This window comes from Pararge aegeria, chromosome Z (genome assembly GCF_905163445.1).
Source record: "Pararge aegeria chromosome Z, ilParAegt1.1, whole genome shotgun sequence".
Lineage (NCBI taxonomy): Eukaryota > Metazoa > Arthropoda > Insecta > Lepidoptera > Nymphalidae > Pararge > Pararge aegeria.
In genome coordinates this window covers 15,978,962-15,999,746 of record NC_053208.1, presented here as the reverse complement: position 1 = coordinate 15,999,746, position 20,785 = coordinate 15,978,962, and the positions used below count along the sequence as shown (strand labels likewise).

At 35.0% G+C, this 20,785-nt stretch overlaps 2 protein-coding genes across 2 annotated transcripts in view; one reads left to right on the top strand and one right to left on the bottom strand.

Annotated features, from left to right (window-relative positions):
- The window catches only part of LOC120636257 (dendritic arbor reduction protein 1-like), a 98,609-nt gene that overhangs the window by 58,822 nt on the left and 19,002 nt on the right, over positions 1-20,785 (bottom strand). The gene's annotated exons all lie outside the window — the stretch shown is intronic.
- Positions 5,360-7,219, top strand: LOC120636255 (sodium-dependent serotonin transporter-like). Its single transcript, XM_039907642.1, has one exon. The coding sequence runs from the start codon at positions 5,415-5,417 to the stop codon at positions 7,176-7,178; it is 1,764 nt and encodes a 587-aa protein (XP_039763576.1). The 5' UTR covers positions 5,360-5,414; the 3' UTR covers positions 7,179-7,219.

Below are 20,785 nucleotides of genomic sequence, written 5' to 3'. Positions count from 1 at the left end.
TTCTATAAGGTATGGCTCTACACCGAGACTCACTAAATACTCAGTAAGACATTGCGATCAGTGGCATGCACTTCTTATATGCACAAAAGCACTGCATACCCTAAAATTTATTGTACAACTCATAAATGCGAAGGATTTTGCCATTAGAGGGCACCCTGCGTACGCCGATATGCGTCTTTCGGTAAGTTCCTCATTGTTTATACCTTAGTTTTCCAGTAGGTAAAATATTCATTTCATTCCGTGGAATTTCCATTGATTTTACGATATTTATTTTTATGTGTAGAGCAAACTCTTTTAAAGAAATTGTACCTTTCATTACAATGTTCGCAATGTTAATTTTGTTTCTTAAAAAAGTTTCTTAAACATAGATCAACGGGTACATACCACAATAATATTTTGAATTTGTCGATATTTCGACCCAGTTGCATGGATCGTGGTCACGACGCGCGACGGGACTCAAGAGTCTTGAGTCCCGTCGACAAATTCAAAATATTATCGTAGTATGTACCCGTTGATCTATGCTTAAGAAATGTTGAATAACCACGAAAATCTTATTTTAAAATCTTAAAAAAGTAATTAGTCTAACTTGTAAGGTTTCACAAGATCCTCTAAAATCGCTTGTAAATTTCTTTAACATGAAGGAATGTTATTTCCCAGCGTGAATTCAGCTTGAGGTACCACTCGTTGGACCTTGGTTTAAACTAGAACTTACGGTAATCAAATTGCCTGATATTTTTTCATTTGTGGGTGGAAATCCTTATGCGACTTAACTCCAAATGTCAAGACCTGTATTTGCCCTTGAATGCCACAACTGTAGACGTAGATTAAATAACGGGCACTTGTGGCCTGTAATCAGTCAAAATCAATAGTAAGCCGCCATGGTATAAGCGGACGGCGGTTTGTTTAAGATACACCGTATGATAACGCGTCGACTTCGTTTGCTAAGAACATGTTACCATTACACAGAAATTATAGAAATCGTAACAGTCACTTGAAGATACAATACCGGCTAAATTATTCTTATATACCTAAGAACAGATGGTTTTTTTTTTATATTTATATTCAGGATCAGGACGAAGGAGCTACCTATGGACAGAAGAAAGCTCTGGGTCATTTCGCGGACGATCGAATTAGAAATGACGATATCCGTAGAAGGTTGCCAACACAGGCTCTTAACTCAGGGGATTGTTCGACGAGCCTTAAAGTACTTAAATGGCAACTCCAACTCCTAATGGAAAATGTCGCGCTAGTAGACCTCAAGATGGACTCGCAACATAAACGTCGGAATGCATAAGCAGTATGATAACAGTAGCACATGAATGTGAAATTCGAAAATTTCTTCATCGATTGAGGTATTGATGAGATAACTAATTTGTTTAAGATTGTTGATGCAGTTACCAACTCGTCTTTGGTGCTTATAATTGATAAGATGGCAATAACTGTATACAAATTAACGAAAGAATACGATGTAATTGGGAATGGCTACAAGATTCTATGGAGCATTTATCTTTGTTTGATTGTGTAATTCAGGTAGGTATATGAAACTATTATACATTTTGGCTATTTGTCCATGGGTGTATTATTAAATAGCATTGTAATTGCATCCTGGAGACGGAGAAAAAACTGACGCGGACAAAACCGCGGGCATTATTGATTTATTGCATGCAGTCGTATCCTGGGCGAGTCATTCTTCAAAACCACCGTACGTTGAACTATCCAGACAACGGTACGTATTTTAGTATGCCATGGTGATATCGGATTTATAATCTTGCGAATATCGTCACACAAATTTTGCGATAACCGAATAATGCATTCGCATATATATATAACATATACATAACAACTCATAATATTTTTCGGTTATCTTCTGAACCTATCAATTTGTCTTATAAACACAAAATGCACATATTTGTATTGAATATGAATTTAAATAAATCAATATTACTCTAGTTACGGTTTTTAACATACTCACCCACACACACACACACACACACAAGCGTTCAAATACACCTAGTAGTGGTAAACGTGACCAAACGGGTCCTAGATCCGATTCATGGATTGGCCCAATACATTCCATAGAGTTTTCCTGTCAACGAATATTCAGTGCGAGCCCGGAAGTTGCCGTTTTCCAATCTCGTGCCTCGGATAACACGATAAGCACTAACATTCGATAAGAATAGTTAAAACCCATCGACAGTCATTGGAGAAGCATGGTGGGTACTACTAGACGTTACTAGATCATGAATGATGGTAATAAAGACCTACCTACTTTAGAAAATGATACCGGTTCAAGTAACTTGTACCCCGGGTTGGAGAAACATAATATGAGGGAGAGAGATAATATATACTACACGTTATATATCTCTGTCTATATTACAAGTTCTAGATAATATTCCACCTCCGAAAATAAATAGTCTTGGGTTAACCATCTACAACACCAATTTTTCCAAAGTTATCCATAAATCCATTTCCAGCGTTATCTGGGACTCAGACTTTTATCAAAGTCACTATGATTTTATTCATCTCAAACAATACTGTAACAAAAGATTTAACTTAAATGTATTTGTAAACTTGAAGTCTAAATTTCTTAATTTAAATGTCTGTCTTAATTTTAATGTAGGTACTAACACACAGAATAAGATTTAACCTAGATTTAACACAAATAAAAATTTCCAATTCTCACTTCGCTCGGTTGAATATAATAATTATTACAGACGGATAAATTATAATTTATGCATAATTAATAGTTTGGCGGCAGCGGCTTCCCAACTTGAGAAACCACTGAAATTCATAACTTGTCTAAAATACTGGATGTAATTATACAAATGAATAAAATGGTCGGTGTCAGACTGTTATTTAAAATAATGATTATTTGTACGATAGCAAAATAATAACATAAAATTTTGAAGTCTGTTCGTATGCCAAGGCTAATAAATCAGCAGACCGGCAGGGGGGATTGACGGAAAACCCCGGGACTACTTCTCCAAAGCCTAAACGTATCTTTTACTGCGGAAAGGAAAGCACCAACTTTGACGAAAAGAATAAGTTAAGCCATAATTAAAAACTCGAATTAAAGCACAAAAGCTCTGCATGGAAGAAATTCATGGGTTAATTCAAAGCTTTTAAAAATACATATTTGTAAGCAATATTTTACTTCATAATTTAATACAAATGAAGAAAAAACATATTATTATGAATTGTTTGTGTATTTTCATAAGCGCCTCTGAAACCTAATAACTGCAAAATAATAATTAGGTATAGTAAAATCAAATTTAGGTCAACAAATAAAGGTGGGGTTGGCGAAATAGTGTATTTTTTTGCTTTATCTTTTATACGAAACTGAAATGTTGATTAGATAATACAAACAGATAAAGTCGTTAAAGTAAATAGAAGATGCACATTTTTTTGCTGATAGCCTCAACTGTCCACGTTGAAAATTCTTTATGTTTAAAACATAATATAATTAGATACTAGGTTAAACCCAAAATTTATTCAGAACTTCGATTAGAAAATACAAAAATTGGTTTATGAGCTTTAAAAATATAAGGTAAGACTTCGAAAATATTGAAAACAGCCAAGCTTAAGCTAGAAAGTGGTAAGTACCAGAGGTAGATTACTATCTAGTGTTTGTATCTTCATTGTAAATAAATATTTAGTAAATTCGTCTGATAAAATTTTAAAACAAACCTTCTACTATCTGTTTATTGTACTACATTATTTTGTTTAGCTGATGTCCACCAGGGTATCTGCCAGACGTAAAGTTATGTCCAGTATCATCACAGAATGAGGCTAATGCCACTGTTATTTTAATTTTACGTAATTACCTGGCCATATGTATAACGTATACGTGACTGTGATCACGCACTCGTAAGATAAAATGGCTCATAATTTGACAGTTTACTACACCCATGTTGATGATGAACCGGATTATTTTGAATAGGTAGATGTTCATTTGGTGATAAGAAAATCACCGGATCATCTTGTATCTCAATATTTATTAACGGTATAAACTTCTCTTGGGCCTAGTAGTAATAGATGGTCTTAGTGTAAAATTGACTTACATTTTGAAAATCGTTATTCATACTATCATCATCATTTTAACATATAGGCAACCTCGGGTGGACGAAGGTCTTTCGTAAAGACCTCGAAACGCCACGGTCATGTGTCGCGAGTGTCAAACGACACCCTGCAACTCGCATTTTGACAAATTACCTTCGCTACTCTATCAGTTATGTCGGTAAATGGTTCTCCTACGGATCTATTCGTTTCTGATTTAAATAGATATGGATGGATATGGATATGGATATGGATGACTGAGCCTTCTTTAAAGATCCCTGAGAGATCTTCGAGGTAAAGACGTCTTTACCTCTTCTTGATTAGTGTGTGATTACTGAAAATCCTTTAAGTATTTTAATTATTGGAGGTTAAACAGAACCCAGGTTGACTCAGATTACTGAACGTTTTACTTAAACATATTTTCATTTGGCGGGTTCTTTGTCCGGGTATCACAAAAACTAATCTGGTAATAAAATGGTATGAAAATTGGTCAGTAGTAACTCACAGTGTACTTCGTATATGTATTTATGTATGTGTAAAGACTCAACTGAAACTTTAGATTTCCTGTCTGTGACACTCAAGGTAGCAAATATCAACGTGTGATCAACGTGATATTATCAGTCTCCCCAGAATGCGGAAGAGAAAACTGCATCGGAGAACTATATATTTCGTTTTAATACAAAGCCCTCCTGTAACAAAACTAAGAATCATTTAAACTGGCACCTGATATCAATCTCATAACAGGTAAGTTGATAGTAATTATGAAGTGATGATGATTGCTTTGACAATGATGTGATGCCATTGATAGTGATAGTGAAGTCACATTGATAATGTCACACTTCACTATCACTAGAAACACTAGTGATAGTGAAGTGATAATGTGATATAGTTTCGAATTGGAGAGGGACGTGCAGCGCGACGCTACGAGTGTGAAACAAGAAAGCCTTGTGGAAACATAACAAGAACGGGTCCTGGTTATATCTAAGCATATTAAGTGAAACTGCGAGCCGATTATCAATTGCTATTTCATTACACGGCAGACCTGCCCGGCTTGCCTACTGATTTGCTGCAACAATCTTCAGTTAACTATAACCAATTTAAAGTGTTCATATAATAGTTCATTACTATTATATTAATTTAGTTTATGTTCACCAAAAGTTTATTTAAAAAGGTTTTATGTATTCGTTTTTGGGTTCAGTTTTTGTACAATATAAATCTTAAATAATATAATAAAATAATAAAAAAATGTGACTATTTCAAATCTTGTCTAAATTACGTAAACTAGTTGGTTGTGATATATCACAATGCCTAGTATAATTCAAATGTTGAGTAAAATAAATAAACTTTGATTTATAAACATGAATCCTGGGGAAAGTAATTTATGGGGCTCAAGAGTAGTCTTCATAACAGTTCTCATCTGTCAATTAGTTGGAATAACTAACATCAATAGTATACCAAATTATGCTCTGACACAAGGTGCAACAGGTTATATTATATTCCTTATAATCATCTATATATTCATGGGAATACCACTACTCTATATGGAATCTGTAGTAGGACAGTTTACAACAAGAGACTGTATAGCAGTTTGGAAAATTTGTCCTTGCTTCTCTTTCATGGGCTATGTGGTTTTAATATGGCAAGCGACAATCCTTATTTACAATCAAATAATGACTTCATTTCTGGTACATTATTTACTGGTCAGTTTTGAAAATCCAATACCATTTTACACTTGCGGTTCATGGAGTTCTAGGTATTGCAACAGCTTGGCGACGAATTACACGGTCAATCAAGATTGCATAAAATACCAGAACCTATTTCCTTACTGTGACAATCTGTACAAAACATTTCCCGAATATCAGTACTGGAGATTCTATTTAGTGAGAGGGAGAGAACATCGAGAATTCTTCATTGCATGGAAAGTCTGTGTTGCTTCAGGATTGATCAGCTTTATTCTTTACCTCAGTAGCTTCAAGAGATCGAAGTCTTTGAGATGGATTGTCGTGAGTTTATCAATTTATTCAATCTTGGCACTCACAATTATACTGACGGGCTCGATGCGGCAGAAGGGAGTGGTGGTCAAATACGAGGAATCGCTTGATTTAGATTTTAGTGAATTCACCAAGAAATTTCGACTATCGCACCTTATACAACAAATAGTGTACAATTTAAACATTGGTGCTGGAACGATGTTTACCCTATCGTCAACTTTATCATTTAGGTCTCCTTGTTTTTCAGACATTGTAATAGCTGTAGTTATCTGCACTTTGTTTACTGTAATATTTGTTTTCACTACCGCAATGATGACCTGCCCCTACGCCTACGAATACGGTACAAAACCAGGTGCAATCATAAGAACTCCGATGAATCTTAACTTCGAAACAATACCAAGATTAATCTACCAATATGAGCATAAAACTTTTTATTTAATAGTAATTTTTAGTTACGAAGCAGTCCTAGGCGTAAGTACGATGGTGATATATTTATTTAGTTTACTCGAAGTGGCCTTTAAAAGATGCCCAAAACTAGCAGAGTATCCAGGTTTAACTACTTTTTGTACTGTTGTATTGATGTTTTTTATGACAATACCATTTTTAAGTTACTATGGCGTTAATATGATTGCTCTTAGTTTTCGACGCTACTTTACTTTACTATCTACATTCATTGGCCTACTAGAGGGATTAGTGTTCATAATTTGGTACGGTGTAAATAGATTATCGGAAGATATTCATTTTATGTTGGGTATACAACCGAAAATTTTTATAAAAGCTACTTGGATTTTGTCAGTTATTTTATTGGCATATGCATTATGCAATGAATTGTATTACCAATTAAATAATTTAACTGGTTATATTTACGCGACATATGCACTTATAGCGCTATTAAGTTGTATAGCAGCACTATTTGTGACGACTTTATTAGTAGCTATTTGTACAAAAAGATTCCGAAGGTTTATTTCACTAGATCCTACATGGGGTCCCAGCACTGACATATTACAAAGAAGTCGAGCTATGTTTTCAGCACAAGCTATGACCAAAGAATACATATACCGTCAATATCACCTTCAAGCTGGGATTATGGCAAGACAAAAAAGGACCAATGGAATTATCGCTAATCGTTAAGTAGGTAAACAGATTAAATGTATCACAGGCATGTATGCATTTGAGCTTTGCAAAAGATACCTTTTAATTTAATTTTTAATAATCTTTTGTTGCCATGAGTTATGGTAAATTTGTAAAACAAACTAGTTTAATTACAAATTGACATGAAACGTTGTTAAAAAAATGAGTAACTAAGCAAATGAGTAGCGAAAGAAACATTTAAAAATCACTACTTCTTTACTACGTCTTTGTATTTTTACGTCTTTTAAATTCAACTTAAAATGTTATTCTAGAAAGCACTTACTATTATATAAAATATTAATAGTTTTTGCCAAATTAAACACATTTTATATCTTAATGGTTTAGATTAGCTTATTTTTATTTTTTAATTTAATGGATAAGAAACTGTTAAAACAGTTTTGCCTAACACATTGATTTAATATATAACTAAGTAATGCTACCTTAAATGCTACCGAACTCGACAATTGGATAAAATCAAATCAAGGTATAAAAATATTGACACCTATCCTAAAAATATACCGGATTAAGTAACGATAACAAATATTGCACCATATCTGGTTTATAATCTAGACAGACTCGATTATAAGGTGGTTATTGGGTAAACTAAATTTTCAAGTAAGCAACGATATTGTACCGCTCTTTCATCATCATATCGACCCATTACCGGATCACTAGTGGGCGTGGGTCTCTTCCCACAATGAGAAGGGGCTAAGGCCATATTCCAACGGGCTGGGCCAGTGCGGATTGGTGGACTTCAGATACCTTTGAGAACATTAGGGAGAACTCTCAGGCGTGCAGATGTCCTCACGATGTTTTCCTTCACCTTTGAAGCAAGTGATATTTAATTGCTAAAAACGCACGAAACTTAAAAGAGTTAGAGGTGCGTGCCGGGATTCAAAGTGGCCCCCTCGAAAGTGAAGTCAAAGTCCTACCCGTTGGGCTATCACCGATCTTTCCAATTCCTTTATCGTTGGTTGTTGCTTTTTGATTTAGTACCGCTGAATTAGCGAGTCGCTAACCGGCTTCTTAACTTTGTTGTTTTTAATTTATATACACCGGAGTTATACGCATTTGTGAGTCATCCTATTATTATACATGTATTCTGCCTATATGTATTAAATTATACCTGTATTAGCTATTACGTCAGTTGTGAATGAGTCATCGGCCAAAATATGACAATACATATAAGCTTTTAATATTGTTAGACTAGTTTATCATTTCGCTTAGATTATGTTAAGTTCATCTCGGCCGGAACTCGTTATCACCCTGCGGCCAAAGTTGTACGGCGTAAGGTATAACGCACTGCTTTACCTATTAGTAACTTGAGAAAAATAAGTTTTATATCTGATTATTATATCAGTAACCTCAAAGTCTCAACGCCTCATTCAAAATATTTCAGTTTAACTGTTAGATCAAATATACAGAAGACATAGGTACCTATAAAGTATCTTTGTGACATTTTTGAAGCCTATAAAAAAGAAAGTCAACAGTTTCCGACACAACGACCGCCTGCCTACTTGGCAGTGCGGGGAAAAGAAATAGGTAGGTTTATTAAAAAAAAGTGGCGCGCCAAGCTGTCTGCTCACTTCATACAGTTACGACTTACGCGACCACATTGTCATGTGACGCGTCCCCTGACTCAATAGGCTGGCAGATGAGAAATCTACGTCTTTAATCGTATCAATGTATGTTAAATAATATCTAAATTGCAACTTATTTGAACGTAGAGACTTTTATTCTATCATCGCAAAATCGCTTGGATGTATTCTAGGATAATTTTTTTGAAAACTAGCTCTTCAATCATGCGTTCTACCAATTATTTAGACAGTCTCGTTGAGAAAAGGATCCTATGGCTGTATGTACACGTTATCATGAATGTAAATTTTTAAAATTTCCATTCTAGTTCAATTTTCCTTTTTACTCGTATGTAGGATTTTTAAATTGGTATATTTTTACACAGTTTATTTATAATGAGCCTACCTTACCTACCTTATTCTACAGAAAAGCTGATTCCAGTTTCGTTAAATGATTCTAATCGAGGCGTCTATTTATTGGCTGGAAACACATTTGATGGCAATTAAGGTTTACGTAATTTAGTGAAAAATGAACGCTAGGACATATTTGAGATATTTTGAATGATTGTTAAATATTGATGTTGGTAAAAAACAACTGCTGAGTTTCTTGCCGGCTTCTTCTCGGTAGAATCTGGGTTTTAAACCTGCAGTAGAGACTGTAGATATACTTGATATTTTTAAAGGTCGACTTTCTTGAAATAAATGAATTTTCAATTTTTATTAACTCTTCATTTTAGGTACTCATATGGACAGCCGACTGGCACAGTGGGCTGCTACCCTGCTTTCTGAGTTTAATGAATGAATGTTTTTCAATATCTGGGTGTTTATCTGTATATTAGAAAATATTCATTCGTTATCTTAGTACCCATAAAAAAAGCTACGCTTACTTTGGGGCTAGATGGCTGTGTCTATTGGCGTAGTATATTTATTTATTCATTAATTTATATTTATAATATTGTGTTTGGTAGGGAAAACTTCTATATTCTTCATAATAGCATATTCTACAATTTGAATACCGAATATGTCCATTAGTATTTTTAGAGGTATTTTTATGCGTGCGTAGGCGTTGTACAAAACGGCTAAACGATAATAAATTAACGGAACGCAAGAGCCGTGCATATACCTACTTTCTCGCGTAACTGGTTTCTGTATAGGGACTGTCATTTGATTTTGGCCAATAAATAAAAGTTATGCTGAGAATGTAGATATAAAATATTATATAGTAACCAATAGCTGATGTCAAATCGTTTGTTTTCATCTTACAATACCTTCACTATAGCTAAAAATAATATATCGGCGTAAGTTTATGTAAAAATTCCCAATTCATATTATTTGATTTTCTATGACGAGTTTAGTAGTTCTTTTATAATATATCTTGTATGATAGTTAAGTGCTTAACTCGCAATAGTGTCGTGTACGTACAAAAATAATGTATGAAAATGAAGACAATACTAGACAATACGTCGATATTTAAATATGTCCACATATTGCATACACACATTTATTAATTATTACCTTTGTATTATTGGTAGGGCTCTGTAGCGTACAAGTATATACTATTTGCTTATATATAAGTATAAAGACGCCTACTTTTGATTATTAATTGAAGTATTAGTAATTTAATTAGTTAAATGTAAAAGGTTCCAAAGAACGCATATCAATGTTGATATGAAATTCTAGATTATGTTCTATTTTCTAAGTTTATCTTAATAGAAAAAATAAGGATTTCCAAAGAAAATAAGTCTTCTTGGTTGTATAATACCACACGAGATTTGGCAAATCTCAAATCCTAAGTAAGTACAATCATAAATTGAAACAAAAGTATCACATAATGTTCGAATTATGAGCCATATTGGTGCAATGGTTCAAACTTTCCGTATAAGTCGAAAAGTATATTCCCAAAGAGCAAAGTAATTACCTGGAAGTAACCCTTTACAAACCCGCTTATTTAGCGAAATTTCGGTAAACCTTGCATGAGATAATTGCATTAAACGCACTGCGTAATTACCATGCACGTGATATAAAGTACCTACCGAGAGCTTGTTTGCATTATACCCACGGCAATTCGAATCAATAAAGTAATTTTTTAAACACATTAGGTTTTTCTTTATAGCTATGTTTTAACAAGTCTGCAACATCGGTATGCCAGTGCACTTGACCAAATTTCGAGATGATATGTTACCAGTTTTTAATATTAGGGTTTGTAGTTCTATTTTCAAAATAACGCGCGTCAATTATATTGAAAGATTAGGTGACCCAGTGAAATTCGGTTCACCTAAAACACCAAAAAACCCGATGTCACAATATCTATCGACGGCCGACTGGCGCAGTGGGCAGCGAACCTGCTTTCTGAGTCGTGGCCGTGGGTTCGATTCCCACAACTGGAAAATGTTTGTGTGATGAACATGAATGTTTTTCAGTGTCTGGGTATTTATCTGTATATTATAAGTAATTCTGTGTATTATATTCATAGAAATATTCATCAGCTATCTTAGTACCCATAACACAAGCTACGCTTACTTTGGGGCTAGGTGGCGATATGTGTAATGTCGCAGTATATTTATTTATTTATCTATACAAAAATCAGAATATAGATTATTGAAAATTTTCTCAAGCAAAAAAAAAAGAATATTCCATCTATTTTTGAGATTTTGTGCGAAACACAAAAAGCGATTTATTGTTATATACATAATACATAATGAATTCGAGATTCAGCGTTACGTTTGTCAACATTTGTTTCAAAAATCAGACATCTGCATGTCTTGCATTCGAGTGGTTATAGTTGTAACTTAGTTATATTTACTAATATGATTGCGTACGTTTGAGTTAGTATAAGTGCTATTTTAAATTGAACTAAAGTTGAATAGATTTCCGGAAAGTTTTTCCTAAATCCAAAAAAATACTTTTATAGAGGCATAGAAAGATTTTTCTCTGAATTCTTCCAAATTTTTTTTCGATACAAGTCTTATAACAACACTTAAAAAAAATTCATATCGGTCAAGCTATAGCAATACCAACAGTATTTAATTTTTATTTAGAACATTGGATTAGATGTAAATGTAGCACATCTTCAAAGTTGAAAACAGACTTGTTGTTTTGTTACTGTTACAAATATTTTGCAAACGATCACCTGGTAACCCTCCGTGACAATATATATATCAAAGGTATTATATGAGCGTTTATTAAGTATGAGTTTAGATTGTCCAAATTCGATTAGTGTACAGAATCAGTGAGACGAGTGCAGACCCGGTCCGTGAAGCATTGCGTCATACTTTAGAATGTTTGACCCGCGCTAAGCGCGAGCTGTAGCCGACCGCGATGTCTCAGAATTCCAACCATTGTCACGACAACTCTGCCGCTTACCGCTACTGAGCTACTGAGCTTACAAAACCAAAGCTTCTAATACTCCACGTATGTCACTATAATATTTCAAGACACGATTTTACAACTTATTCGCTATGACCAACAGCTGAACCATTTAGGTACTTGTTTATCCATTCAAGGTATATGTGATTAAGGTAAATGTTGTGGTTATTTTACAACAATATGATTTGTTGTTGTGAAAGTCATATTGGTTTTACAAAAAAAATCTCTTTCATAAGATTCCCCACATATAGCCGTAACGATTCTGTTGTACGCGAATGTCTAAACTAGTTTACGTATCATTGATATGGTTAAAAACAGTTATGTCCTTTTTACAAAGCACAAAGGGAAAATATGGCGCTATGTTTACACTAGTCAACTGAATTTAGTTGCCTGAAGAGATTTGCGCACAAAATGACTACAATAGGTATTCGACTACTCTGGCAATTACCCCTCACTGGAATTTTTAATTCAACTATTTGAGTCATAAGAGGAAACGAAGAAAACTAATATTCTTTTCAACGTTCAAGATCACCGATAGTACCCTATAGATTTTCTGATTGGTAAGTTTAGTAAGAGTACTTTAAAAAACTATGCGTTTAACTAAATAATTAGAAACTTGCTATAAAAAGCCATTGACTTTAGTATCATTTTCCTACATTATACCTTAAGCTGTCACTGAGGAAAAGTATTTTGATATACAGAGTCAGACAGACAACAGAGTAAATCCTATTAAAGGTTCGATTTTCCATTACGAGATTCGGAAGCTTGGTAAAGTTAATGGAGACATAGGCGCTAAGAGTGGCCTGGCGGGGTTTGAGCTGGTGTTGTGATATAACGAATGTTTTTTTAACGTTAACTTCCCAAAATATAAAGATGGTCTAGCCAAGCCGCAAACTTCCTCTATTTAAATAAGTTTTAATCTAGCGTATTTGAAACAGATCAGTTATATTAATGTTATTTAATATTTTTGAAGCGGTGCTTAGTGGGCGATATAGCCCAGTGATTAGAGCTTCGATCTCCATTTCAGGCGGACTGAGTTCGATCCCTGGCACGCACTTCGAACTGTTCGAGCTATTTCGGTTTTAAATCGAAGCAATCTAATATACTTGCTTTAGCAGTATAAGAAACCTTTTGAAAAGAAGTTCTCAAAAGGCGTGTGAAATCTACCTATGTGCACTTGGCCAGCGTGGTTGAAATGAGCCTAAATGATTCTCATTCTGAGTTTATGATGGAGTGTTCTCGAAAAGATTAAAATCTCAATAACCGGTGATACAATACGCTATTAACGAATATATCGTGAATACGATAGACCGGTACATTATTTGAAAGCTATGCTAATCACTGGCCCGTTTACACAATACACACAAACTGATTGGATATTGAGATCTCTGTAAATTTACAAACAAAAGTGGTCATAAAGGAAGTAGTATGGAGTATAGATAACCTACATACAAATCGTTAATTCAGTTCAACTTTAGTTGCAGAACGACTGATAGTTTTTTTCAGTTCTGAAAATAATAGGAAAATCATTGAACAAACGGGATAATGTTCAAACCAAATGTTAAAGATTTATTTGCCCATAATAGATTTTGAATACCCTGAAATAAAATAATAAAATAAAAAATTAGCAAACGTTATCTGAAAAAAAATAGAGCTAATAAGGCGCTGGAATTTTTAAGGTACACTCACCATTTTAGAAAAAAGCAAAGTTCTGACATTCTTGAAGTTGAAAAGCAAAAAGTTTCATATAAATGCATAAAATGTCGTATTAGAAACTTCATTAATCTAAGTAACAATTATATAGAACGACCAGACAGACGTAAGATAGGTGATATGCATTGTGCTACGATAATAATTCTTATAGAGGTACTAGGGAGTGCAATAACAAAAAATAATTATAATGAAGAGTATTAAAATAAATAAGTGATCAGTTTCCCAATTCTAAAATACAATTTATTCTACGGTTACTACAACGGTTATGTATATAAAAGGTACTTTAAAACACCATCAGCATATATTCAGCGCTATCGCACAATTGTCACCGATACCCAAACACTTAGCATGGATCGTCCCATTGTCGACTCCTACAATTTCCCAACGTCACAACTTTAAGCGATATCGCTTAAATTATTTGTTATAGTGTCTAAAAAGGCTTTAAAAGAGTTGAATGGAATTACGATGGTATGTTTATCGGGCACGTTAACCTGTCTTGTTCCGCGGTCCACCTGACCAACATTCAATCGACGCCGCAGAAGATTCAGTCACAGAGGTGACACTTTACAGGTACCGCTAAGTTAGGTAACTTTGCTATTTAGTTAATCTTGAAGATTCAATGAAACTGGATATAATTCGTTCAGCGGAAAATTTACGGCCGATTGGCGCAGTGGGCAGCGACCCAGCTTTCTGAGTACAAGGTTCGATTCCCACAACTGGACAATATTTGTGTGAGGAACATGAATGTTTTTCAGTGTCTGGGTGTTTATCTATATATTTATGTAAGAAAAAATATTCATCAGTTATCTTAGTACCCATAACACAAGCTGCGCTTACTTTGGGACTAGATGGCGATGTGTGTATTGGCGTAGTATATTTATTTATTATTCATTTAAATTTATATAAGTTAACTACCTAATTAGAATGTGAATCATTTATAACTTATATTTTTAAGTAGCTACTTAAAAAATAATAATAGTTATAAATGTTCCTAATTAATAAGAGTCATGTACATAACACGGAAGTAATATCATTTTTTTTTCTCAATTTGTAGATATTATTACAAGGTTATGATAAAATTTAACAATAAAGTAGTAAGTGTAGGTTTAAACATGAAAAAATAACAAAAGTAAGTAAATACAAACACACATTGGAACTTAACCATATCGTTGTTTCGGATGGCCAAATTTCATCAAGATCGGCACAGACGTGGAACCGAACAAACGGAAACACTTCAGCATTTATTTTATTAGTGATGAAGTATGGAAGTATAATGTGAGCAGAATACGTCAGCAGTGCCGTGTCTGCAAACTGCGTGGTCTACAACGCCGATCACTTTCGTCGGCGTGCGCGCAAGCGGCCCGCCCCGCGGCCCGTGCCCCGCGTCCACTGCCGTTGCCGTGTAACGGTGCGTTTTGTTGAACAAAACTAAAGACGCATATAAAGGCTAAAGGTGTCTCTTGGTAGCACACGTCTGAGACGCTTCGCTATAATGCTGAGTGCACAGTGGCTCACCCTTTAAGTGGCTAGTCACACTGATTAGAAATAAAATATTTGTAATTGTAACATTTCCTTTACATTATGTCGAACTCTCAGGCATGATTTCCTGACGATGTTTTTCTTCACCGTCGAAGCCAGTGATATTTTTAAAACATATTAAAGTTGAGGTAGTTATAACATATTATAGTTAGAGGCTGGGGTTCGAATTCGGACCCCCGAAGGTGAAGTCGAGCTCCTACCCACTGCGCTATCACAGCTTTCAAATTCAAATTCAAATTCAAAATTTCTTTATTCATGTAGGCCTATCACAGGCACTTATGAAGCGTTCATACATATTTGTTTACATAATTGTAAGGGGATGGTGATAACTTCGTTCGCCAACTTAAATCTAAAGCTACGAGGGTTCCAAACGCGCCCTGGTCTAAGAAGAGCCCACAACAAACTTAGCCGGTAAAATGTGTATGTATGTATTGTCAAGAAGCTGTTGGTGTTCCTTTAATAAATAAATAAAATAAAACGACATAGACAACGAGTATAAAATTGTTTGAGCACATTACGAAGACTAGGTCCACGATCTTCTGATGTCATGTGGAAATGCGGACTAATCCCCGTCCGAAATCCAGTTACTCGTATCGTCGCCTGGGTCGAAGTTCGGCCTTACATGAGGCATCTATCTATTATTTCCTTACAACGAACTCTTTGCTTCTTCAATCCCTAGGGCTGAAACGCATTCCTAGCAGACTCTAATTCTGAGACTTGCCAACCCCTCTGCGTTACGTTGCTGAAACTAATAGGGTTCATCAGTCAGACCTACCTAATACTATTATTATGTGATCTAATACACACTAATATTATAATTGTAATAAGTGGTGTCTGTTTGTTTATTTGTTTGTTACCTTTGTTCGATGTAATAGTTACACTGACTAAGGAAATTTCGTACAGCGATAGTTTGCGTCCTAGAGAAATGCAATACTTGTTACCCCGGCAAACTAATGTTTATTGCAGAACTTTTAATCTGGCAATAAAGGATAGGAATATGCCTAAATTAATCTCTTATCTCAATCTCTAGTTTACAAGGTACACACATGCGCAAATTTAAAAAGCGTCGGTTGAGAAGTTATCGTTACAGATATTCGCATTCGCATTTATAATATTAGGAAGGATTGTATAATATTTTACTGGATACAAGGTTTAGTCTAAGTTACATTTTTGAGACTTGTCGACCGATAAATGGTTTGAATGTGTCAATAAGAGATAAGCAAAGCAAATATAGCAAAGGCATAAAGTCGATGACACGTTTAACTGGGACAAGGAAGAAAATGTAAGGGCGTAGAGTCACTGGACTACATAACGATATTCTAACATGAACTTATTAGTACTTATAACTTGTTTCAGTATCTGTAATTTATTGAAATATTAGTATCACTAAAGGATAATTCGGCTTAGGTCTGGTGCTATAATAAGTCTTATGAGAATTAATTAAAACAACTACGCCATTTTACAAATTAAAAGTCGTGAGAGTATAACTTAATATAGACTGAATAATGAATGGAGAGATCAATTCATGTTTTTATTATGCTACTAGTTGCCCGCGACTTCGTCTGCGTTTGTTTTTGTTTTCCGAAAGACATGTGGCATTCCATTTAGGTGTAATTCCACTGAAATTTTTAAGTTGTGTATTCTTATATAAAAAAAAAGTAAGTAAGTATTTAAATCGGTTATCATTTGACGGCATTATTTCGTCCCCTCTCCCAAAAGAACTGAGCTTAATTTCGGGATAAAAAGCATTCTATATTACTTCTAATACCTTCAGGAAAATGTGTACATAGTTTCATGATGATCAGTTTAGTAGTTTTAGCGTAACAAACAAACTTAAATTCACATTAATAATATTAGTAGGGATTTACAGAAGATTTTCATTAAACAGTAAATAAGTTCTAGACAATTGATAGTTCAGTTCAAAGGTTCATTTATTTACTAAATTTTAAGATATCCATACGATAATAGAACATCCACACCTTTCCAAACATGTTAATGCCTTTATAGCAGGTACGTACTACAGTATCCTACTACGTGCTAACCTATACTTTTACAGCTATTAAAGTGTAGGCTAATACATAACCTCACTTTCACTTAATTTCCCACAGCCCAGGTCCTAGACTGCCAAACCTCGCCAACCTTCTAGTCATTTCAAACGATAATCTTAGTAACACAGAGCTATGGAAGCGTATTGCAATCTCCGTGAAAATCCTTTATAGCTTCGGACAGCTACTAAACACTTGAGATTATTGCAATAGTTTAGCAAAAAGTATTGAAATAATATATATATATATATATATATAAGTACATCCCTATATTTTTTTTAAACCTTTTTTGCTATTTGACGCCTTCAACTAATCCTCACACTCGAACACAGCATACAAGGCTATGCGAGTGTTTTAAAAAAAAGCGAGGGGTGATGGCGTAAAGAAAAGTGTGAAGGCTCGAATGGCCCCCGCGTACCATATCTTACAAAAGGGGTTTCCGCGATGCAAGTAAGACCTAGAAAAGCCAGTACAATTAATGTGAACACGAACTTTTTAGTTTCCGATCATACAACTTAATAATAACCTAAGGGCGTATACATACCGGGCGTATTTTCGGCACATAAAGCTCAGCTCGTTTTCGTGAATAAAAACGAGCGCTCTTGCTACACACATGCCTACCTCATAAAAGCGCTTAAAAGCTCATGTCACCCGACTCATCGACCTGTGCCACGTTTGACCCAAATATGTTTGCGCGAACATGTAGGATAGGCGTTATAATGAAAAGCGCATGTAAACAAGAAATGTAATCTATATATATAAGGCAAAGGCGACTGACTGACTGATGTATCAACGCACAGCTCTAACCACTTGACACAGCTCTAACGCAGAAATTTTGCACACAGATAGTTATTACAACGTATGCATCCGCTAAGAAAGGATTTTTTAAATATTTCAACCCGAAGAGGGTTCAATGGGGGATAAAAGTTTGTATAAATTCTTCATTTATCAATTTATTTTTCAAGTTACATCGATGAAACTTTAATTTTAGGTTTTCGATGAAAGATAATAAAAGGGTGTTGCACAAATTTTAAAAATTCCAATTCCAAGGGATCGAATAGGGGATGAATAATTATATGGTAAATAAATTATGTAATTTACGTTCATATTTTTCTATTAACAGCAAGACATTATTTAAACCTTTTAAGTTAGCTTTTACCTCGTCAAAAATTGAACTTAACGTGGGCGAAACCGCGGAAAAGCTAGTATAATATAAACGACAAATGACGAGCTTATACTTGCTGAAACTTTACGCACTTTACAGTACAAAAAGCAGTAAAGCTGAAATCTTGGAAGAGAAGCATCTGAGTACCTACGAGCCCTACGGTTCCTGTAGCAATGCCATTCCCATTTCTGGGTGCCCGGTGCGGTGCATTTTCAACCAACGTTTAGGTACTTATTATCACGTCAAAATTAAGTACGATATTTATAGTATCACCATCTAGTTACAATACTGAACAGGCTTGACACTAGAGGTCGCTCTTACGATATCATATAACTTTCACGCAATCGGAAAAGTAAACTTACGTAGACATACTTTGCCCTCAGTACTAAAAAGTGTCTAAAAATTTTATACTCTTAATGTGAGATCACCTAAAGTTGACGCAGAGATATACCTATCTTTGAGCGATTTTATTTTTATTTTGATTTTAGCGATTCCGCGGTATTTCAGTAACTTGCGCCGAGGCTAGCACCCGGAATGTGTGAGGTAGCCGCAGGGTAGAAAGCAACCGTTTCCGAGATGCCTCGTTCGTATCGCGAACAGTCCAGCCCTTCGGATGACATTATCCACGAATGATAGATTAATAGATGTTTAGGTAATTTCCTCATGTATTATCTTGATTACATCGTATTTGACTTACCTACGGGTGCATTAAGTTGTTCACTTACCTCTTCTAACACTTGAGCCTTGCCTCAAGCAACAGTTTCATGCTTTTAATATAGTGGTTTAAGTTTGATGCGAGATGACGATTGTAATGTAGTCCAATAAATAACTTTATAGATTAAAATAAATAAATGGGGTTTGGGGCCAATGGGGCTCGTAGCCCTCGTCCATGAGAGAATACTTATGTACCCAGTATGTGGGTGCATAGAACGAGGATGATGTAATAAAATAAACGTTCTTTACAATACACACATACTTGTTACTTTCAATTTTGTATTTGCTACTGACTATCAACCTGTACATTATATATGAACCAACTGTCTGTTTCTGACATCTGACTGTGTGTTTTCAATCTCTTGTAATTATTGGGTGACACAGATTCTGATATTTGGTTTTGTGACTAAAGTAGAAAAAGATAGCAAGAAATTTCATCAGATTTACATCTTTGCCACATACCGTTATGACTCCTCTGTTAAACCAAAGCCGAAATGAAAATCATAAATACTTACACTAAAAAAAAGTCTCAACGGTTCGCAAAGTAAAGGCAGAGCTTTCCATTGAATGAAAAAATGCATCGTGGAGCCGGTTTCTTCATATCTTCCGGATTCCCAACCTGCCGCTCTAGGTCAGCTAGCTCTGTCTCGCTCACACATCGGCGTACGACAAAGTTTTGGGGTCGCGACGCCCTAACCCAGATTGTAACTTGGCAGATTTTGTACTGACCGGATCAATTCAATACAATAGCTTTTTAAGTGTAGATTTTAGCAACGATGACTCCTGTTTCGTTTATAAATTGCATTGTTAAGCAGGAATGATTTTTTTTTTAAAAGTTTATCATTTCTCCCTAACAAATCATGAAATCTCAGAAGGTTCCTTCTGGTGCGAAAGCATTGGCCAGATAATGACTACGAAAATCGACTGCTAACGGGATAAAATGGTGCTCCGGAAGTTTTATGAAAGTATTGTGTTACCTTAATTTAAGCGTTACAGCCTAATGGTTACGAATTTATCCTCCATTTCGGGGCGTAAGTGTTCGACCCTCTAAATTTTCGGAATTCGCGTATTAAGCAATTTAATATCACTTGCATTAACGGTGCAATAAAATATCGTCAGAAAACCCGCTCGCCTTATGAGAGTTCTTCATATTGTTCCCAAAGGCGTGTCTTTAAGTCTACCATCCGCACTGGGCTGGCCAGCGTGGTGGCGTAACCTCAACCTTTTTAATTCTAAGAAGAGATCAGTGTCCTGTAGCGGGCCGGTCACGGGTTAATATTAATGATAATGATGATTGTGTTATTGAAGTAAGCGATATGTAAATCGGTTAGCTAGTTTAGGTAAATAATTTAAAAATTCAAATTCAAAATTCAAAATTCAAAATTCATTTATTTCAAGTAGGCCTAATATAAGCACTTTTGAAACGTCAAGTCTGTCTGTTTGTAGTGATTCTACCACCGGTTCGGAAGGCAGATTCTACCGAGAAGAAGC

Bases quoted from the DNA above. Each gene is read 5' to 3' on its own strand.
- LOC120636255 (XM_039907642.1), top strand. From the start codon at position 5,415: ATGAATCCTGGGGAAAGTAATTTATGGGGCTCAAGAGTAGTCTTCATA.